Source organism: Sinohyriopsis cumingii, chromosome 3, assembly GCF_028554795.1.
Source record: "Sinohyriopsis cumingii isolate HCF-2022 chromosome 3, ASM2855479v2, whole genome shotgun sequence".
Classification (NCBI taxonomy): domain Eukaryota; kingdom Metazoa; phylum Mollusca; class Bivalvia; order Unionida; family Unionidae; genus Sinohyriopsis; species Sinohyriopsis cumingii.
In genome coordinates, this window is record NC_142963.1 from 54,774,935 (window position 1) to 54,800,946 (window position 26,012).

At 35.8% G+C, this 26,012-nt stretch overlaps 1 protein-coding gene across 10 annotated transcripts; it reads left to right on the forward strand.

Annotated features, from left to right (window-relative positions):
* The first annotated feature begins 1,587 nt into the window (after positions 1–1,587).
* On the forward strand, positions 1,588–26,012 carry LOC149802884 (18S rRNA aminocarboxypropyltransferase-like). Of its 10 annotated transcripts, none has more exons than XM_089952349.1 (8): positions 3,764–3,827; positions 7,475–7,617; positions 9,528–9,663; positions 12,321–12,534; positions 14,035–14,228; positions 15,539–15,724; positions 18,784–18,856; positions 22,466–26,012. In XM_089952349.1, exons 3-8 carry the CDS (start codon positions 9,528–9,530, stop codon positions 22,833–22,835), a joined length of 1,173 nt encoding a protein of 390 aa, XP_089808475.1. In that variant the 5' UTR covers positions 3,764–3,827; positions 7,475–7,617; the 3' UTR covers positions 22,836–26,012. The 10 variants fall into 10 exon arrangements, with proteins under 10 accessions (XP_089808478.1, XP_089808469.1, XP_089808468.1 ...); XM_089952348.1 differs by having other exon boundaries at positions 3,765–3,827; positions 7,475–7,613; XM_089952352.1 differs by lacking the exons at positions 3,764–3,827; positions 7,475–7,617 and adding an exon at positions 1,588–1,687.

A 26,012-nucleotide genomic window follows, 5' to 3' on the forward strand; every position in this document is an offset into this window, starting at 1 on the left:
GTAAAATGGGTGGGTTTTTTTTTTTTTTTTTTGAGTTATTGGCAAATTGAAATTGTATTTCTTTTCGAGAAATGTGGGTGGCCCTGAAAAGGGCCTTTTTTCTCTTTATGGTGTAGGGGTGAGTTTAAGCAATCAACTTTAACTGCCTTATGCCTTTGCCACGGCCAAGGCCTACTTCTGAACTGCGTAATGTTGATGATGATTGGGTTGAAATCACTAAGGGTGGTACGGTAGGCTTAGTCACAGGGTTGACGTGTTTAGCTCGGGAAGGTCGTATTCTCTTCGGTCGTAATAAAGAAGTCTGACACATTTGTTTTAGACTTCTTAACTCCGCTAAAATGTCCAACAGTACCGTGACCGTTTGATTTTCACCCTCTTGTTTCTTTGCTGCTACTTCTTCTTGCTGTTGTTGCTGTTGTTTTTTTCTTACCTCTTCTTCTTGCTGCTGTTGCTGTAGGAGAAAAGCTTGTTCCGCTTCCTTTTGTCGTTGTATAAATTTCTCCAATTCTTCTTTCTGTCTCTGTCTAAAATTCTCCACTTGCGGTAATGAAGAAGGTAACGAAGGTTCCGGAACAAATTCTTGCGAGGAGAGAAAATCCACAAAATCCCAATTCACCTCTTCTGAAAGTAAGTCCGGGTTCCCTTGGGCGGTCTCCCCTGCTGGTGCACCCCATTGGATCGTTTTCTGAGTTTCCGTCATGTTGAATCACTGTCGCATAGATTGACTGCACACAAGCGCTAGCGAATCTATATAGACTACGTGACGTCACAGACTGCTCTCTTCGGATTGGATGCGGGCTGACTGAATTCTGTAACGCGTGTTCGGATTGGTGAATGAACTCAATCCGTTTCAATCCTTCCTGTACCTATAAATAAGCGCCGTTCAATGCATTGATTCACCTGTTCTCGTGGCTTCAAGATGTGGACTACAGTTGAGTCATCCACCCTTGTGTCTTCCATGATGTTTCGGACAGACTTGCTCATGTATGTCCGATCCAAGTGGACCGTTGTCCACAGGACAAACACCAGCCTGTGGATACGTAGGATCTACGTCGAAAGACAAGGATGCCTGAAAAGAGTGCTGGTTTACGGGCCAACAGTGAGACGCAGCCTAAGGACAAGAAGAAGACCAATGCGGTGCCCTTTATGTTAATGAATACATTAACATAAACCCAAAGGCCCTTTTCAGGGCCAGCCATATTTCTCGAAAAGAGATAGCCTTTGAATTGCCTACCCCTTTCTTATTTTTTTTTTTTTAAATTTTTTTTAAATTTTTTTAAAAAAAAATCCCATGTTCCATTTCCCTTGACGCTATACAGTCCCACCCTGTTTAAATTCCTTTGACGCTATACAGTCCCCTATTCCCATGTTCAAATCCCCTTGACGCTCAACAGTCCCACGATTTTTCTCCATGTTAATTTCCCTTGACGCTATATGTTCCCACGATTTTTCTCCATGTTAATTTCCCTTGACGCTATATGTTCCCACGATTTTTCTCCATGTTAAATTTCTCTTGACGTTATATGTTCCCAAGGGTGTTTTTAATGTTAAGTCCCATTGACGCTATAGTATCCCCCTTCACTACTGATAAGTATTGGTATGTGCTGACTGTGTTGGATGTCGTCTAGAACTGTTTGGGTTGCTCGCTAAGGATGCTCACTAATGGAGCTAACCCAACAAAGGTCCGGTGAGTAGTCCTTGTGACATTTTGCACTGCCCACTCTACCAAGTGCCCCCTATCTTCATCGGGTGGGAGCAGCCCCAGTCCGGGTGATGACTATTTAAGTCGCCAATATAGACGGCTGGGTGTTCAGGAGATGGAAGCATATTGTTATCCCAGTGGGAGCTGTGCGGTTTGTAGACATTAGTCATCTTGTACTCTCCAACCTGGATCACATCGCAGAATTACGAGGAAGAAACTGTAGAGGCAAAACCAAAGTATGTAGGGCGGTTCAGATGTGTTTCACTGTGATACTTTCGGTTGATTGTTACGTCTACCAGGTGTTACCTTCTCACGTTCTAAGCCCATCTGTGCAAGTAAGGAATTCCTGGCATTTTCTTTTACCTTCTCAGTAATTGATTTACTGCCAATTGTGAAGACTTTTTTTTTCTAATACGCTGGAGGAAAATGCCAACAATTACCAAGCATTACCACTCCACCCCCACCCCATCTTTTGCAGATTTTCACTCTGCACCAACGCCGATAACTAAGCGTCCTTGCTATTTGGAGATCTGCTATCCAGTCAGTCTGATTAAAATCAGATCTCGACAGATCTACGTGAGTATCTGACAGACATTGATAAAAGTTCATGCTTTGGTGACTTTTGGCATTTATAGTCCACTTTTTTTAGTATTCTATGTACGACTCACATAGTTCGTATAAGCGCTCTGAATTACATTTTGCAGCTATATGTATCATTTTGTAGAATCTGATTATAAATACCACTAAATGACGTTTATTCGCTTTATTTCGCTCATTGTCCATCAAAATTTCAGTGAAGATTATTGTATAAATTCCTCGAGAAAAGCTTAACGGCAAATTCAATGATAACGTACATCGCCATTTTCATAGGCAATTACCACAAAGGGTGATCTTGCTTAATCCGGTTTCTGTCGCGTGCTATGATCTAACAGTGAAAGCACCGGCTGTTGCGAATAAGTTGTACTACATACACCGACAGAGACGCGACAATACCGTCGTTTATAAACGAAGCTTGGAAAAACACCGGCCGGGAAAATAATACGGCACTCTAGTCCAATAAATTGTTGGTAATTAAGTAACTTTGCATATATCTTATGCATGGTATGTCGTGTCTTATATTTCAGTAGAAATGCGGCAGTAAAGTCATTATTTTAGGTCATTTTTGCATTACGCTAAATTATAATTTTTAAGAAATGTCGTATGTACAAGTTAAAAATAAAACGTACTTACAAAAAACTGTATGTTACCCCTCTATCCCATTCATAGTTGAACATGTTAAAGAAGATGAATGAAAATGCGCGCGACTTCTTGTTCACGCTTGATTTCCCATGCACTAGTAACTGTTCAATCCAACATCAACTTTCTTTACCTAGTCTGATGCCGAATTGCTCTTATAAAAGCCCTTGCATATTTTTAATTTCGTCTAGAAATTGTTATGAAGTTATTGTGCAGATCACCAAAAAAGCACGATGAATAAACTTTGTTAGTACTTTATTACGATTAAATTTTAAAACTAAAATAATTTTTTAATTTTTACCAGTAATTGTGCTTACATTACCCGTGTGACTTATACTGAAGATAAAGCATTGCAAATTCATTTATGATAGAGTCATCGTTATATGTTCCGAATGAATCGCGTCATTTTCAGAAACGTGAAAGTTGTGATTTGACTATGTACAGGTCAACAGTAATGGCCTCTTATTGGTGTATATCAGATGTACACGTATGAATGTGGATATACTATTTTGGCTATCCGATTTAAGAAAGTATCTCTATGCCGACCAACTCGACGGACACGTATGTGTTGAGTGTCTCACAAAATAATCTTAACCTTGGGCCTCATTAGGTATTTTGTTCTGATAATTTGCAAAAGTCAATCTAATATATGTCTCAGGTGTAATTTCAACTAAGTAAAAGTCTTCGCAACAATATTTTTTTAAGATTTTCTGCAAAACGTAAATTTGCCACTTGCTTTGTTAAAAAATCTTCCGTTTCGGAGGTGCGTAGGTTTGCATGTTATCAAACTCTTCAATTTCGGAGGTCTGTAAATCTTGCACGTAAATTGCAATCACAAAATGATTAGACACGAGTGATCAGTTTTCAAAGACACTGAAACGTATGATAGGTAGCGTTTGAGAGGTGCATAGGAAGTGAGGCAGTCTGTAAATCTCATGATGTTGAAAATTATTGATTCGTTTATGGGATAACAATAAACATTCACTTTACTACAGCACAGGGCTTGTTACAAGAGAGTATCGGATACTGAGTAGAGAACTGGGGGGGGTGGGGTATCCAGTGTTGTCGGTTGGCGCCCGCCTTCCGTAGTCCAACATGTAAGACCTCGACGCTGATATTTATCTTTTGGGACGCCCAAAACATAAATATCAGCATCGAGGTCTTACATATAGGACTACCCCTCTCCAAGCCCTCTTTCGGTTGATGGATACTCTTAATTTCGTGTGTGCCCCTGTGCTCCCTACAAGGAAGGTGGCAGTTTTATAATGTCATTATTCAGCGAACGTTATTTCTGCAGCATGCATAATTTCTTAGACTTACTCAAAAATATCTTGTGTTCTAAATTACTACGAGGTCCAATTTTGCTCGGGGGTCAGAATTCAGTTTTTTCTCTAGTACATAAAATGCAAAATGTGTTTGTCTTTTTGTTTTGTTCTTATTGTTTCTTAGTTACAGTGGTGAAGCTTAGTAGTGTGGAAGTGTGATTTATATTTTAATACAGAAGTTCAAATTCATGGTGGGGGGCTGAGTGGTCTAAAGTGCTCTCTGTTACGGATCACTGCCATCTCACCTCTGTCTGCGTGGGTTTGAGTCTCAGATTCGGCTAATGTGGGTATGTATGTGAGAAAGCTTGCCAGTAGCTTCTTGTGGGTTGGTGGTTCTTTCCATGGTTTTCCTGGGTTCTTCCTCCACCATTAATACTGGCCACCGTGTATAGTCTATTGTGTGTTGAAAAATGGCGTTAAACCCTACAACAACAACAACAACAAATTCATGGGAAGGACTAGCCATCTGTCCAGTGAGCAAAGTCAAGCAAAAAAAATTAAGAACTTGACAGATTTTACTTTTGTGAGTCTCAGTAGCAAGTAGGTATATTTATCCCTGTACTACAAAACGCCATATTCACATCAGCCATGTTTTTAATAATTTATGACATCCATTGACATAACAGCAATACCCTCCATAAGGGAGCTGCAGAAATAACATTTTCAATTATGTGAAAATTTCAGCAAGATCCTCATGAATGTTTGACCAACGGTACAGTCAAGTCTGAGAGGAGTTCAGAGAGTTGTGGCATCTAGCTCGGTATGATTACCACAGGGTTTGAGTGCTAAACTATGCACTTAGAGAAGAATCACCAGTTTTAAGAAGCAAAATTCTGTACCAGATGTTTGAGAAGACATCAAAACAAGCCATAACTGCTTAGAGTTTCTAAAATTTTACTTAGAGAAAGGTCAATTCAGGCACTAAAATTTCCATATGAGTGAAGTTGTCTGACTATTATCCTAACTGATTCTAATTAAAATCAATCAAGCAAAGGCATCACCACCTCAATAACAGTCTAGCAGTTTGTCATGGGCCTAGTCCATATATTAATGTCAGTTGGTATGTGTCACGCTGACTCTGACAAGATTACCTCAGTTATGATGCAGTACTCATCTCTCTAAATTCATTACGTTACAGCCATATATTTGTGCATATAAGTCTAGTCGAACTGCAAACAACAAAGAGCCTGAATTCCTTATCATAATGCATAGCTGCCAACCCTCACAAATTTGGTTTGAATTTTACTTTTTCAGCGATTCACACTACAAGCCAAAAATTAACGAATTCTCCAATTCTCAATTATTTTAAGTCTTTAATAAAATAACCGATTTTCTGTTGAGCGCTAGTCATGATATTCACAGTTGCTGAAGCGGTCCGGTACTGCTGGTCATGATATTAGTAGATCTACATCCGATTAGTACAGTTGGCCCGGTAGCAAGCATTTTAGCCTATTTTAATCCATATGTATAAGAGTAGTTTTACAAATGCTTTTGAGAGAAACTGGGGCCTAACCGGAATTTTGCTCCGCGCATGCGTCACCAACACTGATTTGAGTTACCATTCAGCATCGCATGTAAGATCTTGAAAATGTCTTCACCACCAAGGAAAAAGAAATGTATTGCTATAAAAGGGAAGTTTAATTTGGAATATTTCAAAAATTGGCCGTGCATTCTGCTATTAAACATTGACATTCATCATTCTTTTTGCACTCGGTGTGCCTTCACAGAGACAATGTGAGGAAGCACATCAGTTGCAAAAAACACGTAGAAGTTGGGAAAATTAAGAATTCGCAGATTTCAGCTCTGGAATATTTTAAGCCATCGGCGGAAGACCTGCAAGCTACCAACACTGAAGCATTATTTGTGAGTTTTCTTGGCGAACGCAATCTACCTTTATCAGCTGGAGACCATGCTAAACATTTGTTCCGACAAATGTTCCCAGACTAAAAAAGTCGCTTCCAAATTTTCCTGTAGAAGAACCAAAAGTGCTGCAGCTCCTGTGCATTCCTCACAGCAACAGTAACAGCGAAAGAGTATTTTCTCTAATGAGGAAAAATAAGACAGACTTTAGGGCCTCCTTAGCTGCAGAAAATTTGTCAACAATTTTAGTCACCAAGATCAACCAGCAGGCAAGAAGTCCGAACTGTTTAGAAAACAAATTTACAATCAAGCAATTGAGGAAGTTCAAGCCTGCCACAGTATCATGTCTTGATAAATAAATATTTCTGCATCTATTTAGTGTTTTAGTTTTATATTGCGATCTTGATATAATGTAGTATTGACGGTCAGAATGGATGGAGTTATTGTCATGGTATTTTTCACAAATTCATGTCCAAATTCACGACTTTTTATCCCTATTTTCACTAATTGTGAACCTGGAAGGTTGGCAGCTATGATAATGTGCCTGCTGATAAGGATCTATTTGTTTGTTCTATTAATTACTCCTAACAAACTGAACAGACCCAGATCTGCCCATGCATTATGTGATGGCAGATCTGGGTCTGTACACTTATTGCTGAGTATGAATCTTTCTATCCTCAGATCTTTTGGTGATTGTCGATGATCCCTCTTTTACTTAAGTCAAATTGCTTTCACTTTTCATTCAAAACTGAGAAAGTCTGACATTTTACACTTTTTGTAACAACCTATTCCTTCATTAGCAACTAGACTACACTTTCAAACAAATTTGTAGCTAATATTCAAAGTGCACTGTATTTACAATATATACATGACTGATAGATCAAAGGTTTAGACTGGCACACAATCAGGTTTTTATAGACTGGTCCCCTTTGAAATAAATTTCATAATTAGAGTGAAGCCATGATGGCTAGAATTGTTTTTATGTTGTGGTGACTGGACATTGTGCTAACTTGAGCTGAACTATTTGCTGAACAGTACAGTGCTTCTCAGCAGTTATCTTTTGTCATCATTGGTAATAACCATAAATTATCAAAGTTGCAAAACAGCATCTAAGGAACACACAGTGGTAAGGATAATTGGATTGCTTACCTCTTTGTGTGGATTGAAGTTAAGTACTTATTATTCTGTTGAACAATTGTGGGTGAAGTTAATGTAGAAATCAACAAGTATTTGTGAGGTTTCCATCTGTACACCTCAGTACATATATGAATGTATCTGCTCATCAGGTGTATATTATACATTTTTTTATGACACAAATATTTAATTCTAGTTGTGCTTTTTTATTTTGCAGGCTGATGGTGAGTAGCTAACAGATCTCATTGCTGAGAAACCAATCATTGAAATTTTCCATACTACTATTCAGTAAAGAATAAAGTTATGCTCAGTTGCCTGTTTAACTTGCTGACAGTTGTTGGGCTGGAATAAACTTAGTAGGTGACTGTCTGAAGATGAAGCTATGTTGAAATCTAATCATCTTTGATATTACTTTGTTAAGCTGTTTATTGGATAAAGAAATTAAAGACAGATTGATATTGTGACATTTGACATATCAGATGATACATGTTCAGTTTCTCATAATACTGTAGTATCATCAATTTTCATGGTGGACCAATTTTTGTGGTTTTCGTTGTTTCCCCGAACCACGAATTTAAATCCCGAACGAAAAATGAGCCAGGTAGGATGATCCCCCCCCCATTTTCTTATAGTGTTTCTTTCCTAGAGATTAACACAGCTACTAGTATTTGATAAATCAAGGTCAATACTGTAATCTGGTAATTAAATATTAGCTTTCACATGTGTTTGTTTTATTTTTTATTTTAACCTTTTGAAACAAGAATTATAAATCATTTTATATTGTTTCAATGCACACATTTGATAAGGTATCCAATAGCTGAAATTTTACACTCACTGCCTTAAATGGATATATGAAGTAAGTAAGGATAAAGAGAAAATAGAGAAAAAGCATGAGGTATTAAAACAATAATAATACTGAAAATGAAAAAAAATATAATACAAAATAACAGTATATGAAAATTAAATTTAATACTTATTCAGATCGATCCTTTATTCGAGTACAACTGTTGTTGAAGTGTTGAAATCCTTCTGAAAGCACATTTCATTTTATCCATGCATTTTTAATCCAAAAGAACAACAATCCTGTAAAATACTATAACTATTTCTTGAAATACTATTATTAATGAAACACTATGTACATTCACTAATTACAGCAGTGTATTAAAGTTCACACTTCAGCTCACCTGTCTGCGTGGGTTCGAGTCTCAGGCTCGGCCAATGTCGATATGTGAGAAAGCTTGCCAGTAGCTTCTCATGGGTCGGTGGTTCTTTCTGGGGTTTTCCTGGGATCTTCCTCCATCATTAATACTGGCCACCATGTATAGCCTATCTTGTGCTGAAAAATGGCGTTAAACCCTATAACAACAACAACAACAACTCACACTTCACAGATTTTTGGACAAAACCACTGTATTGACATTATGTAAATCAAATCATTGGTACTCACAAATGTTTCTCAGGTAAATAATTCCCAAATTGCAGAATTAAACAAGTCCACCTTTCCCAAAACCACTGATAATTAAGTCCAATCTTATACTCAATGTCACATGAGCTGTAATTATCCATTCAGCGTGAATCGGATTGATTAATGAGGTTGCAAGGTTTACTAATACTGTGCACAGATCGTCACCAGTAACATCTTTTTCCATAATGGCGTCCATGATCTATTTAGTGTACCACTTGTGGAAGTGTGACTTTAATTCTTCTTTGTACTCTTTATTTACTATCAAGTCTAGTGGTTGAAGTCGGTCTGTACAAGAGGCAGTTAGCAAGTCCAGGAACCGAGGGGGGGGGGGTCTAAGTTGAATTTTACCACTTTTAAGCCACTGTGTTAATGCCATGATCATCAGAAAGTACTGATGGTGCAACTTGTTGGACGGTGGTTTAAGTATGAGATCATTCATATATATTTTTAATTTTTAATAACCAATTGGCCTAGTGTTGTTGGCTGCATCGGCTTCCTTTGATGTTGAGCACTCAAACAAAAACATGTCAAAAGGGATTAATCTTGACAGGTGTTCCATTTGTATTCATAGAGATGGAAGTATTGTTTTAGTTTTGTTCGCTTCAACTAATAATATTCACTTGGTTGAAAACATGGTGTAAGTATTGAACTTGCCAGGTCTTTGACTTGTGCTCATACAGGTGGTAGTATTGTTTTAAACATTAAAGTGACTGCCATTTTATTCTTTTTTATTTTTTATTGTGGTTTTATACATTTGTAGAATTATTACAACTGAAAACTCCTTTTCCTTTTTATTATTTTCTAGATGAAAAGAAACAAAAGACCATCTGGACATAAGAAGTCCAGCTTCAAGGAACAACACAAGTTTGACAGACGTCAACAGAGGTGTGAGAAACAAAGTGACAAGAGGTTTAATGAAGGCCCTTTGGAGGAGGATGGAGGTATTGAATAATATCAGTATCATATCAAATTTTTTATTTAATACTTGCACTGGATTGAAAAAATTTTGTTAAAAACAAATTTCACAAGGTTAAAGCTCATTATAATGAATACATACTAACGAGGTTGTAAACACTATCACTGTTGCATGTATTTAAATACTAGAAGAGTTATCTTTAATCTTTGGGGTAAGCCAGTGCTCAAAGAATTTTTTTTTCAACACAGGCACAGGGCTCATGACTTTAAAAAAACAACACAAGCCCTGTCTTAAAATCCACAACCCCAGACTCCAGTTTGCAGAGGCACATGCCTTAATGCTATAAATACCATTGCGTTTCAGGGTTTGGAGAGAGCTTCCTGCGGAGTTTGTAGTTTGTATTGTATACACATCTTTTTAAATCCAACCTCTCCACCTCGGTATAGTTTGGTGAACTTGACAAATAATTTTGGAGGAACAGATATGCCAAAGGCAAAATGGTTTGGTATGCATATTATGTTAATCGAACATTCAATACTGCATTCACCTCAGCATTTGTTCTTTACTTGTTAAATTCCCCTTTGGTAGCCTTACTGAATTTTACTGAGTTCACTGTGAACTCAATCCCGTTTTATTGAGCTCTCCCAAGTTTATTTACCCATGTTGGGATGCCCGTACATTATTGTTCCAATGCCTGTTTCTTGCAAAATAGTTACTTTTGGTAGCTTTAACCTGTTTGGGGTTCAGTAAATTGCATTGGTAGGGAAATTCCTACCTGACCTAGTTTTACCTAGCTCATTCATACATGTATGTGGCACTATACTGGTGGGTCTCAATGACGTAAGGGGAATCTCCATTCTATTGTTTAAACTTAAATGTATTTTACATAAATTGATGTGGATTCTTAGGGGTTTTTCCATGTAGTAAACTCATTTCTTGCGAAGTAAGCATGTAAAAGCAATCAAATTTGAATGAATACATGAATAAACAAGTCATTTAATCTTATTTCACTATGTGTCTTTATTAGTATATTAGTATTCCTTGGGCAAACAAACATCATATGTAAACTATATTAAATTTCTCTATTTAATGTTTGTTATGATCAGGTTTATCTAATGAACTCTAAAATCTATATTCTAAGGTAAAGCACTTACCTGTGAGAAACAACATGAATTTAAGTACATGATTTAGGTAGATTTATAGAGTTGCAACTCCCAAGAAATTACATGGGATGCAACTACATAATGGCTGAAGGTAGCCAAAATGAAACTCATCACTGCTCTTCCAAAGGTCCTGGCATAAAAAGAATTTACATGTACACAGACCATCTAGTTTCAGCACAGTGTTGAATGAGTATTGTTGCCCTGTATATTGATGCAGATCATGTTGAAATCGTTCATGCATGAAATAAATTGAGTAATTTTAAGTATGTGTCTGATACATATGAAAATTCACTAAGCTACTGATTATAATAGGAAAATAAGGTTTTCTGTACATGAAATTTAATTTAGGACAATATGCCTTGACCAGAGATCTGAATCATTGTAATGGGATGAACCCAGGTGGGATTGGATCTTGCAAAGATATATATCAAAAGAATGAAAATGAGATGTTTGATTATGGTGTAAGATAACTCATTTATGAATATCCAACACGTAACTTCCATCTCTCACAAAGTTAACAACTAAAATCCATGTGCTGCTAGTGTACAAAAAGTTCATCAATGGATTGAACATAACGATGCCATTCTTCATTGATACAATTAATGCATGGTTTATCAAGAAACATCACAAATTGTATCATTTGTTACCTGATAAGATCAATGCTTGGATTTATAGACACTTATGATTAAGGTATGGATTTATCAGTAGTTTGTCATTATGGTGTAAAATCTAATACTTTCATTAGCAAATATAATGGGGTTATCTCATGGTGTTACAATGATGACCATGAACAAATCTCCACTTATGATGAATAGTTGAGGAATAATGTTTAGTTGACTCCTCTCTGCCTGCTGTAGGATCCCTTGGGAATCCCTTACCTGCAGACCTGCTGGTACAGAATCTTTGTCCCTTCACAATGAGTTATCCATCAAACCAATATCACTAAATTCACCATTGATTACAGTATCTGGGATTAACAATCCCCCAGAGTTCATTCACTCCCCATAACAGTTAAAAACACAATAACTAGGACATGTAATGATGTCGATGTACCTAAAACATGTACTTTGATATAGATACAATGATACACATTATGCATGCATGTAAACTGATCTTGAACATTTTAAACTCTTCTTTCATAAGAACTGCTGAATGAGATTGCTAAGATAATGAACCTGTCCACAACAAGGATGATTACACTGGATTACAAAAGCTCAAATGTTTCTCCCTGTTTAGTGCAAATAATTCATCATGTATGTCCAGATGTTAAAGCATCTTACCCGATTGTATTCAATCCAATAACCGAAAGTTATTTTACATAGATATGACTTTAAAAAATTTATAATATATTTCAAAGTGGGGCAGGTGTGTATAATATGTCATTCATATTAATCTTGTTTAAAATCATGAGAGGAATTTTCCCCACAAATTTTTAGTTTTAGAATGGATCCTGAAATAACTCTGTCAATTATTCTGAATTGAGAAATGCAGAAAAATTATCATACACATATTGTTTCAGATAAGGATGATGGAGATGAAGAGTTTCCCTACTATGCTCCAGAAAAATTTCCAATCCCGTTGGCCATGTGGGACTTTGAACAGTGTGACCCCCGGAAATGCTCTGGTCGGAAGCTTGCAAGACTTGGCTATGTTCGCACATTAAAACTTACTCAACGGTTCAATGGTTTGATTCTCTCTCCTGTGGGAAGACAGTGTGTTTCTCCAGCAGATAGGTATGGCTATTCAATTTCCATACTCATCTTGAAAATAAAGAGCCTGTATGTTTTGCGTTATTATTTCTTCACATAAAAGCCCATTTACAGTAGAGACCCGTTCTAATTAGTTCACCTATATTAAATCAAGGAGAAATTTTGTACTACTGTACACCTGGCATCCATACCATTAAATCATACACATATGTTTAGTCTTAAAGTGTCCTGTGCATTCCTTCTGGCCACCACAGATTTTAGATAGTCTTTGTTTATGCCCAAGGGGATCGGAGATAACGATCCAGTGTCTCTTTGTAGCACCATAACATGTACTTTCGCATCACAATCACATGATCTCCACCCAGTATTCGACTCATGTTAGTCCATAGTCAGTTTATTGCCACAGTCTTCACTTACAACATCAATAAATCCAAACTGCTAGTTTCTTACTTTGGTGATTTGGATATAAACAGCCATCTTCAATTGTAATAGAAGGCTTCCATTCCACATTCTCATTCAGCACCATCATGGAAGTGAGAATATAGGACAACACAAAGAACTTCCCAATCTTCTGTCGAAGTTTAGTTTCACATACCCAAAGCTCTGGCTCAGGCCGAAGAAGAATAGGTCATGACTGTTTAGAGCTTCAGTGGTTCACCTCTTGTAAGACCTGCTTCCTGAGTGTGTTAGCTACAGCAGACAGATTCAGTGAAATACGTGTCAGTGAACCCAAACTACTTGCAGTTCCAGTGAGAGGGGTCAAAGTCACTAATGATGGCCACTGCCTTCTTTGTTGGGAACAGTTTCCTGTTCATGGGCATCTATCTTTTGTAGTGCAACCATTTTCTAGTCTGGACCCTTCAGCTCAAAGGCATCTATAGGACCAGTGAAAAAGATACTAGAATTCTGCTCAAGTAGTAACTGAAATGCACAGGAGTTGGCACCAATCCCTATATCAAGGGGACATCACTCTGTCTTACCATCACATGTTGCTTGACAGCATTGAAAATGTTTGGCTGGAAGAAAGATTTGAGGTAGTGGTAGTAGCCCTAAGGTATTATAACTGGGAAAGTATTGTCTAAGAAATATTTTACTGGAAAATTTGGTTGCTCAAGAATGTCAGATGGTTTCAGTACTCGTCAGTTAAGAAAAATAAAGGGACAATGGAAACAGACTTCTTTTGAATTTTAGGAAATTCTTTTTGGCCAGTACAGCAATGGTCCATTCAAGGTACTCTTATTTTTCAAAATATTTCTCTTTTTTTACTTGTTTGATGCATGGATGCAGTATTTTGTGTATGCATCTACTCATTCAGTCCTCAGATGAATGTTACGAATGCTTGTGTGGAATGTGGTCCTCACAAGATTTCCTGAATATACGTCCACAGTCTGGATGAGTGGCAGGGGTTTATTTATATTGGCAACCATTCCTTTAGCTTTCAAAAGAAAATGTTCATAATGGATGTGTTTTCTATGCAAGTTTCCTATGGAACAGGTTTAATTGTACTTCTTTCTTTTTTTGTAGAGAGATTGTGGCTAAGCATGGCATTGCAGTTGTGGATTGCTCCTGGGCAAAAATAGAAGAAACACCTATTGCCAGACTGAAAGGCAATAATTTACGTCTGCTTCCTTTTTTTATTGCAACCAACCCTATCAACTATGGAAAACCATGTACTCTGTCATGTTTGGAGGCTTATGTTGCCACCCTGTACATAACAGGTTTGTAAGATATCAGAAGTAGTCCCTTACCATAATGTATCATTTTTGATCTACACAAATCATTTGTTGCTGTTAAATCAGAAATAATTGGGGAGAATTTTATTTTTTGTGACTAATATCCACGAAATTATATACCTCATGAAAAATAGTACTGTAGAGTGGCTGCTAAGGTCAGTAGTGCCCCTCCACCCATCTTAGTACTGTAGAGTGGCTGCTAAGGTCAGTAGTGCCCCTCCACCCATCTTAGTACTGTAGAGTGGCTGCTAAGGTCAGTAGTGCCCCTCCACCTATCTTAATTGTCCACAGTGTTTTACCCCAAGATGAAGCAAACCTGTCCTAATGGTCACCTTTACTCAGTGGTTACCTCTTCACAATGGCCATTCTAATTTTCCATTAGCAAATTTCCCATATAGATGTCCTATATGTAAGTGTTACCTACTAGAGGTATGCAGAAATATATAGAGTATGAAGTATGGGATAGAGATTTGTACAGCTGTTGGATAGTCCATTGAAATTTCATTGTGTCAAATATTATGTAATGGAGAAACAACAACATGCAGTGAATGTGTGAAAAATGCAGTAATGCATACATACACTGATTGAAGTTTGGATTGGTTTATCTACTTTTAAACTATGTACTTGTGGCAATTTAAAATTGAAACATTTAGATTTTTAATGTGAATTGGGGCATTATTTATAGAAAAGTTGAATCAGAATTTACTTCAATTTGCCCTCCATGGAAATGTAAGGAGCAAGTAATGGAACCAACCATTTTGTCCTGGGTTGCTTTTGTGATAACATTCCAGATGAGAAGGAGTTCAGTTTATAGTTTTTAAAAAACAAGACTTTCTATTTGAAGTTACTTGTGACCAAGATAATTTTGTTATGGAGATTAAAAAAACTGTTGAAAATAATGGTATGTAAGTAGTCGGGCAAAAGTTAATCAGGTCAGTGATTGTAGTCCGTGATGGCAGATACTTAATTGCCAAGATTGATTAACATTGGCAGAATCAATGAGTTTCAGTCTTGTGACAAGGAAATAAAAATAGTATCAGGCCTAGTTTATATTATTAGCCAATTACCTGTTTTTAATTACAATGATTAGAACCAACCATAACTTTAAGACTGGTGTTATTCAAAGATGTTACAATGATTAGAACCAACCATAACTTTAAGACTTGGTGTTATTGAGAGATGTTTATGTTTTAAGTTTTCAAGGTGTCATGTCACAATATGAAATGAATTTGACTTACATATTGAGACTTATAGATGCGAATATTAGGTTTTACCATTTCATTATGTTCACTTAGGTTTTCCTGAGCAGGGAGACATCCTTCTGAAGAAGTTTAAGTGGGGTCATACCTTTACAGAGGTGAACAAGAACCTCCTGACAGAATATGCAGGTTGTTCGGATAGTGGTCATGTGGTTCAGGTTCAGAAGGAGCATCTAGATCAGATTGACAGAGAGAACCAGACTCGCAGGGAGGGCAGAGATGGTAATATATTTTGTGTCTGTGTGATTTAGATTTTTAACGTAGCTTTAACAATTTTTCAGTCATATTGCTATGATGTCTGCAGTGTGGCAGTTTATACTGATGTCTAGCACTGGGGCATCATGCCGCAGACATGTAGCATGATGTCCCACCCAGTCACATTATCCTGACACCAGGCCGACCAGTCCTAACTCTAACCTCTTAATGCTGAGCACCAAGTAAGGCAGCTGTTAGTACCATTTTGTAAGTCTTTGGTATGACTCAGCTGAGGATCGAACCCACGACCTCCCGCATTCGAGGTGGTTGCTCTGACCACTAGGCCACCAGAGCGGTTTTGGTAATATATTTTGAGTTTTAATATTAATCTTTAGCTACCAATATTGATAGATTGCATGGTTGTTACACAGGTCTCATAAAAAGATAGTCTTTGAAAACATTACGATTCTCTTGTTCATTAGAGGCATAATTTCCACAAGTTATGTTTGGATGAAAATGGTCATTTTACATATTAAAGCCATATGCCCCCACCCCCAGAATAATCAGTCTTTCAAAACATTAGGACCCTTACTTCCTCAGATACATATTCATAAATTTGGTTTGAAAGGAAAGGTTATATTCGGCATATTCCAAAATTTAATGCCTGCAAGTTCTTCATGAAAAGAGATTTTTTTTCAAGCCATACATTAAGATGATCATTCACTTCAACATCATTAAGCTTATTGGCTGATTTCGGTACTTCTGAATTATGTGACCAAAGTGGTACCATAGAAACTTTGGTCAAAGAGTTACTTACATTTTGTGGTCATATCTTCTGCAAAATTTAGATGCTTTTTGCTTACTAGCAAAAGGATGATTTTAACGGAGGGACTGGTTTGAAATTGGTTAGTTTTAGAATAAGTATGGGTAGTCAGGAATAATGAAATATTTTGAATTTATTTTTAGTGATCTCATACCGTTTCTTAATGTATATAGAATATCATGTGATTGGAATGCTTAAATATTGTTCTTGCTGTGTACTGTAAAGACATGGAAGGTTGAAGCAAAACTGAAGTGTGCATATTGCTTCCTTAAGAAGGAAGAGACAGCATTGGTGCAATTGTTATAACAGTCCAGACATTAGCAGAGGACAGTAGTACTGGCATTGGTATTCTATATTTATGTTGTATATGTATCTAATTTTGAGGTCTAGTGACAAGAATTGTGTACAAGGCTGATAGTGTCATGGAATAGGAATTGTGTACAAGACTGGTGGTGTCATGAAACACAACAAGTAACAGGAATTGTGTACAAGACTGGTAGTGTCATGGGGTCACAGCAAGTGACAGGAATTGTGTACAAGATGTAGTGTTTTGGGGTCACAACAAGTGACTGGAATTGTGTACAAGACTGGTAGTGTCATGGGGTCACAGCAAGTGACAGGAATTGTGTACAAGATGTAGTGTTTTGGGGTCACAACAAGTGACTGGAATTGTGTACAAGACTGGTAGTGTCATGGGGTCACAACAAGTGACTGGAATTGTGTACAAGACTGGTAGTGTCATGGGGTCACAACAAGTGACTGGAATTGTGTACAAGACTGGTAGTGTCATGGGGTTACAGCAAGTGACAGGAATTGTGTACAAGATGTAGTGTTTTGGGGTCACAACAAGTGACTGGAATTGTGTACAAGACTGGTTGTGTCATGGGACAGAACAAGTAACAGGAATAATGTACAAGATGTAGTGTTATGTGGTCTCATCAAGAGATGGAAATTGTGTACAAGATTGGTAGTTTCTCAGGTGCACATATGCTAGTAATTATGTACAAGGTTGAGAGTGGCAATGTTTCATAACAACTGACAATAATTGTGTATGAACTAGTTATGTCAGGGACTGACAACAAGTGACAGAAGCTATATGAGACTTTGGTAAGGATGCACAACATATGACAAGAACTAAGTATGAGACTTGAAGTGTCAGGGGATGGGCAGAGGTCTCAGAAACGCTTAATCATGCTATTTGGACGCCAAGGTTTTATCTTGGATGCCAAAAATCACTTAGGCGGGAGTCCTCCATACGCATGTAATAGGTGGGTGGCAAATTTCAAAGAGTTGCCCGTCCTGCTTCAGCCACCTGCTCAGTGGGAAAATGTGTTGATTAATTAGCTGTACTGATATTTACAATTACATAATTTAGTAGATGAAAGACCCATTGATGTACAGGTTGCCATTATAAGAGTACGTCAAAAGAACATGTTGCAATAGCTGGGCGGCAGGTTCAAAGGCTTTAACTGGCAGCTGGGAGGGACAATGTATTGATATTTACTGTGATTGAATTCAGAGGCAGAAAGACCCACAGATGTAAATGTGGTCATTTATAAGAGTACATCAAATAAACAAATTTATATTTTATTATTGTGTTAATTTCTGAGCATAGCAGAATGAGCAGTGCACAGGACCTCGGAATCAAGACATGTTGAGACTTAGACAAAATGCCATTCGCAAATTTGGTTAAGTATTTTGGGGTTAAACAACAAAACTTATGAAGACTAATGAAGAGTCAGAAGAGTACTCGAGATGCTAGAACTGAAAGTTCGGATGTGACAGTAGCTAAGTGTAAGAAAGTGTGTGATGCCCAGCTTAGTGCTTGGAATAAGACATTCTTTGGACTGACAAAATTTAGTCTCGCTCTGATGGACAAACAAGAGCATTGTCATTGTTATAAAGAATGTAGAAGTTCAACTCAGTGGCAACCAATAGTTCTTCTAATTTGTACAGTTTTTTGTGAGGGGACTGCAACTTCTGCTGGTGGGAATCCTCTTTTTGCCAAAATGGGAGTCATGGACGTTTTAAAATCCTAGCAAGACCTCTGATGGGGTCATCACATCAAGTGACGGGGAAAGTGCCCCTTGTACATGACAAATTATTTTTGATATACCTGGATATTTTTCTTCATGACTGTCTCTAGTAATGTCAACCTATATTTGTAATAACAGTCTATTGCATGCATTTTTTGCTTAAATTTTAATGCTGAATTTCTGCCATTTTCTCTCATCTATAAGTAATAACTTTTACTTTATTTCAGACATGATGAATATAGATCTGACTTTAGAGTACCACAATCCCAATCATTCTAATTTTCAACAACCAGATTATGGGTAGGTTTGTATTTTTTTTAAAAATTTGAATGGTTCTTCTGGACTTCAATTTTCAGTCTTGAAAGATAAAAATGTAGAGACATTATGTAATAGAATTGGATTTAACACATTTGGATGCTACAAAGTACTGATTAAAGTAGATTTTAAATGATCTTATTCCTGTTATAGTTAAATTCAGTGTTCTTTAACAAATTAAGGAGTCCCAGATGATATGTTTACAAACAGTTTCTTCTCTTCCAAAACATTCTTTTTATTATATATATATATATATATATATATATATATATCCACAAGATTTTACTTTTTTGCCATTTGTAATTTTGAATATGTCTATTATATTTGTTCATTGTTTTATTCACTATTTTCACTTTCTGGACACATTACAGATCTGGGTTGTTAAAGTAGAAAATAAAAGAAAATTGTGATTCATTTTCAGATTTTAATCTCAGTTGCTGGAAAAAGTATTTCATTTGAAAGCTGTAGACCTATAAATCTTTAAAATATAGGTACTTATTTGTATCGTAAAGATATATTGGTACATATTGGTTCACTGCCATATTGCAATTCATATCATTACATATTTTTCACTGTCAGTATTTTAACACTGTTGGTAAAACTTGTTAAGGAACTATTTCTGTTATACATCAAATGTTACTTTGTGGTATGAAAGAACACCATAACCAGTCAAATGCATGGTTTAGTAAAGGCTGATGGTCAGATAAGCCTGAACCAGTTCTTATAGTCTGTTGCAGGCTAAGAGCACCGTTTGTAATATCTTTGGTTTTAAATCCAAGGAAGATGGTGAAAATGATAAACTGTTAGCAGTATGATGTAGATGATTCATTAACCTGATTTATTTTCGAGAGACTGCTAGTAACCTCACCACACACAAGCTGACATAATCTGTATATGAAAGTTGATCACTACTTAAGGCATAAACTCATTTTTTATCTCAACATACACACAATCCTTCTCATTACTTCCAAAAATGAGAAGGAACATTTGTAGAACGTTATTTTTTATATTAATACTCATAGGCTCAGCAAATCACAATGAAATTTGGTATCGCATATGTTTTAAACTGGTCAGATTGGTAGCAAAACATACCAGTACATATTGGAATGCAATCATTATATCACAGTATATCATAATATGATTTCATCTGGCAAAACTCAATGCTAAAACTTGTAAAAACAATGTTTTACTATAGTAGAATTATTGTCAAATTCATAGCTGTCAGCTTTGTAGTTACCTTCATCTTCATCCAAAATAAAATCTAGAACAGCATGAATTCAGCACATTGTATAATTTGAACCAGTATCATTTTATACCCCCTGCTCCCTACCAATGATGCCACTCGACCAGAACCTGGACCCAGGCTCAAAACCAGAAATATTTTGCACACATTACATATCTTCCTACCTGTGGTTTAATTTTGTAAATGAATATGTCTCTGTATTTGAATTTTGAATACATTTGTTCTTTGACCTCCTAGTACAGTATGTTAGTGAGTATAGTGAGTTTATAACTGTATGATCTAGTAGGAAATACAGGGTTCCCATGCTATTGAGAAGGAAAAAAAGTTAGGAGAAAGAATGTTTGTTCCCAACTGGGAAATGCTTTTAAATTGTGCAAATATTGATGAAAGTCAGATGCCACTTGATGATGGAAAAATGTTTAATTGAGTCTTAATTGAACTGATTGTGAGTTCAATTTTTAGAGCTCTTTTCAGAATTTTCAGACAGGGTTTTACATCATGTATAAATTGGGGTAATTATATATTATACATGAAATTCATGTACTTGAATCGGGACTGGAAGGTCTAATTATCAATCCGATTTGCTATTTAGGGGTAAGGTTGCCTTGTAAAATTTGAAATCCTGACTTCCAAAAGTCATCAGTAAATTTATTGTCTATTTAAACATTTTATGAACTAGCAGTCGAGTATTATAATACACCGGCTTTGTTCTCTTGCACTTGTGTGACAATAATGTTAAAATAGGTGTAATCTGTGATACAGCAAAGATCTTGAAAGAAACAATCTAATGTCACCAAGGTTAACATCTGGGTGATTATATCACACATTAACCTAGTGTCATTATGAGCATTATGTCACTGTTTACTTCTGGATTTACATGATTCAGCAACCACTAATAATGTAAATCAGAATGGATTAGAGAATGGTCAAGCATCATCAAAAATGTCTCATAATAAATTGTTCCAAGAGAGATGGCTCTTGGGATTTCCCTGGTTTTTTAGATACCAATCTGGTGCTATGAAGTGCAAGACTTGCTGTGACTGAAATGATCTGATAAACTTGGCAATGTCAGGTCGCTGAACTTCTAGTACTCATTTGGCATCAGTAGTCAAATCACCACATTTTATGCTAAACAAAACTTGAAACTTATATAATTTGTAAGTGCTTCATTTCAAAATTGAAAACAAACCTTTTTTAAAATCTTTTCTTCATACAAACATTTGCAGTTAAGTAGATTAACGTAAACATTTTTGTTCAATAAAAAAATAAAAATGAGTTACAGTTCAATTTATATGAACTGTTATGCTTGTTTCTAGTAATACATTGTGTGGTTTAATACATGGTCGCTTCTTTAATTACATTTTTATAGGAAATCCCATAATAGAAACTACTTTTGTTTTAAAAATGCACTTTTTTCATAGCCAACATGTTAATTCATTTGAGTAATGGTTATAAGTGAATCTCAGAAAAATGAATTTCATCCTGGAAAGAAAAGCGGAAAAAAAGCTGGATATTTTCTTTAAAAAAGGTGGGGGGGGGAACCTTGAAATATCATAATAGATGTATGTACAGATAAGTATACATAACGGATGAATGTACAGATATGTATGCATAGTAGATGTATGTACATATATGTATGCATAATGGATGTATGTACAGATATATATGCATAATGGATGTATGTACAGATATGTATGCATAATGGATGTATGTACAGATATGTATGCATAATGGATGTATGTACAGATATGTATGCATAGTAGATGTATGTACATATATGTATGCATAATGGAAGTAAGTACAGATATGTATGCATAATGGATGTACGTACAGATATGTATGCATAGATACGTATGCATAATGGATGTATGTACAGATAGATATACCATCCTCAGCATTTAAAAAAAATTAACATGAGGATAAACAGATCAGTGAAAACAAAGTATGTCTCAGCCTCTGTTTTTCGGCAGCAAATTTCAAATCTGGCTTCATTGTTTTGCAATTTACAATTTTCTCAATATCAATAGCATTAAGAATTAACTTTTGTTTCTGTCCAATTTGATCAATTTATAAGTTATAACAACCTCATTTATCCTTAAGGCCATGTGTCTATAGTATTGTTTGGTTTGACTCCTTTTTATATGCAGTAGACTTGATAAAATGAAGCCCACTGTACACTATTTTGTTAAAACAAGAACATTATATAAATTGTAAGTTAGAATGTTTTGTAACATTTTATTTCTTTATAACAAGAGTTTATTCTTGTTGTTTTTAAAAAATCATATTCCCCTGACTAATCATATATCTATTTCCTCAGTTCTAGGAAACATTAAATTCTGTTTCTTTTATAGTACTTCAGAAGAGGATGAGGATGAAGATGAAATTGAGGAGAAGGTTGATAATGGTGATGAAGAGGAAGATGAGGAGGACGATGGAGTCGAAGGGGAGGATGATATAAATGTTGAGAAGAAAGAATCGGGGGAGAGTAATTTTATGGAGAATGAACATGATAGGGAGGATCATATTCCTGAAGAAAATAGTAATACGAATACAGTTCATGTGGAGAGAGTTTGTGACAGTCAGTTTTTGACTCCATCTGAAGATTTGGACCCTGTGACATCTGTTGATGAATTGGTTGTTATCAGTAGTTTGTCGTTATTAGACAACTTCCCAGATCATTCACCCACAGGAGTTACAGAACCATCCTCAAAAGAGACATGAAAATGCTTCAGTTTTACATATAGATGTTTATGGCATGTATGATATATGAGAAATTATGGATTTTTTGAAAGCTCGCATATTTTCCTTGACTTGAATCTGTATGTTTTTGTATATGATCCATCATCAGTCAAATTTGTCTCTGTAAATTATTCATATCCTATTCTACCGTATCTATTTATCTCTGTCTCTGTATTAAGAACAGATAGGTATAGCAAATTTGAGAAGGATGCCAAGTCCTCTTTCATTCTATTATGTCTTTACTTTTAGGTATTGAAGATCATCGGATAGTTTGACAAGGTGTTCATTGGTCAAGAAAATTAATAATTTTCAAAAACTTTTACATTAGTGCTTGAAATCAACACATCTGGTATTTGATACCATTCATCTTTCTATGCCTTGAAAATTCAGAAAGAAAGAAATTCCTATGATATATTGTGTTAAAGTAAAATTTATTCCAGACTTTTTGCAGTACCCTGTAGTAGTATCAAAAGTTACATTAAAATAGAACAGTGATAATGAATTTCACTTGTATTAGAGTTTTACTTGCAAAAATTGGGCTGAAAAGAAATATATTTCAGGTTTGATTTACTACTGCATAGTTGCATTGAAAATCTTTTACATTGAAAATTATATATTAATGTGCATGGCTGCTAATTATTACTGATCCACCAATCTGGTACATTTATTACCACTGTTTGTCAAACCTTTATTACCAATTTTTTGTCAAACCTTTATTACCAATTTTTTGTCAAGCGTACATTACTGGGAAGCAAGACAAAATGTCTTTTCTCTGATGACCTCTTAGTCAACACTTCATTAAGGTTCTGGTTAAAGTTTTTCATTTGCAAATGCTTCTTAAACGCTACATTGATTCTCATACTGTTTGACAGGCATTTTGAAGTCAAAGTAATTAATTCTGTGACGTGCGTGCTCTCAGCTCTTTAAATTGGAGTCAGTATCCCAGAAAGAAAATTTGTGTTAATGTTTTAGTTTGTTTTTCAGTTTGCTATTATTTCCCAAACCACTTGATTCTTGTCATGCTTGACGTTAGTCATTTTGAAAAAAACAATTTATTTTATGACATGCTCACTCACCACTATGACCTAAGGGTCAAGATAACAGGTATAGAAACTCTGCATTAAGGCTTTTGTTTAGAGTTTTTCAATTTGCTTATATTTTCTAAATCCCATGATGGATTTTCTTATACTTAGAATGAATCATTATGAAGCAAAAACTGTTAGTACATGCATGCTTTTGCCTTGGTCACTGTCATAGTTATGAAAAATTTGCATTGTGGTTTTGGTTTGAGTTTTTTCATTTGCTTATATTTCCTAATTTCCTTTTATACATGGGATGAATTATGATGTTAAGTCAGTTTATTCTACAATATGCACTGTTACCAAAAGAAATAAGAGATTTACATAATTTTAGTGGTGGGGGGGGAGATATAAACTTCAGAATAAGTATTAGTCTTTGGACAGTTTTTTAAAAGGGAGGTAACTTAAACAGGTGAGATAAAATGGCCAGTAAAAGTTCTTGTCCTTCAACCAGAATTATATGGCATTGCTATGACTGGTCTATGTTTATATTGTTCACTGTGGTGATTTCATTGTGAAAGATATTAGTGTCTATACTGCAGTATATACCATATACACTTACTAATTGCACAGACCCAGTAGTTAGGAGAAATCAGTAGACCAAACTACCGGGTACACAGATGCTGATTATACATTAGTAAATTAGTCCAGGACTCGTTGCATGGAAAAAGTTGCAGTCCCAGGCCAAAACTTGGAGTCCCAATGACAACACTTTTTCTCCATGCAGTAATTCAGAACATTATATTTGTATTATCTTGTCACCAATATGTATATCATGAGATTGCTAATGCTAACAAAATTGTGAATTATTTAGAGTTATAGTAAACAAATGAAATATTAAGGCAGTTAATAACTATTTTGATTGTGATGTTACAGCTACAACAATTCTCAGTGCCAAAATCAATAAAATTTCCAAGGAACTGAAGAAGAAACATTCTGTTCAATTTTTTCATTTCATCTTTAATCAGTACAACATTCTATAGTCACATTTTTCTGTTTTCGTATTTTTTAACAAATTTCTCCACAAAGGTTTTGGATTAAAATCCTTATGTTCTGGACCCGTTCCTTGGGTTCCCAGTGCATTTTTCCTTCCACAGTCACAACACCATGCACATAAAGCTAATAATGGTCCATTGTTTTCTTGTTTTTCTGCCTACGAGATTGTAATATTCCATGATTCAGTCCATGAATCTCCCTATCTCTTTGGTGTTCTGGTTTCATCATCAAAACTAGATCTGTCTACTTATTTATGTCAGCCAGTCTCATGAAAATTATGCTGATCTGTAGCCTTGCACTTTGCCCCAAATAAAATTTAGCAAAGTTGCCATCCAAAAAGTACAAATCTTAATCACTTATAACCCCCAAAACAGCTGATTTTATCGCAATTAATATGGGAGTTTTTATTCCTCCAACATAAAAACTAAGTCCCAAAATCTTGGCACATTTGTCTAAATATGGTATATGATAAAATACAGGTATTCCAAACATCACAAATGGATTTAGAAATATGTGGACTAAAGCAGCAGAGTAATGTTTATCAAAGACATGTGTCAAATTACATATAATTGGTCAGTTTGTTGATTAGGATTTGACAGTTGATTAACAGCCTTAATCTCTTTTTCTGCTGTGATCAAACCCATCTGACTTCACTGGAACTTTGACATCTCATTCACTACTGATTGATACTTGTTTAGTAGAAACGGGTCAAATACAATAGAATTTCACCAACAATAAAACTTGTTTTCTGATGATTCAGCTGTTAGAAATGTTACGTGAATAAATAGTTTTCCTTTGTTACAAAATGAAAGGTATGTGTACTTTTACGCTGATTGCAGTGCCGTGTACAACCCAACACAAGTACATATGCCATGCCTCATAAATCTCAATATGGCTGATGCTGGTTTCTATAAAGATGAAGTCTTCACAAACGAAGTGCATTGCACACAAATGCCTTGGTGCATAATTTTTATAGCCTGGAACCTGTAAGATTTTTTTCTTCCCGAAAGAGTCTTTTTCAAAGCTTTACAAATATCCTTGTACATTACATGTACGTGAAATTCATAAAGATTATGTTTTATTT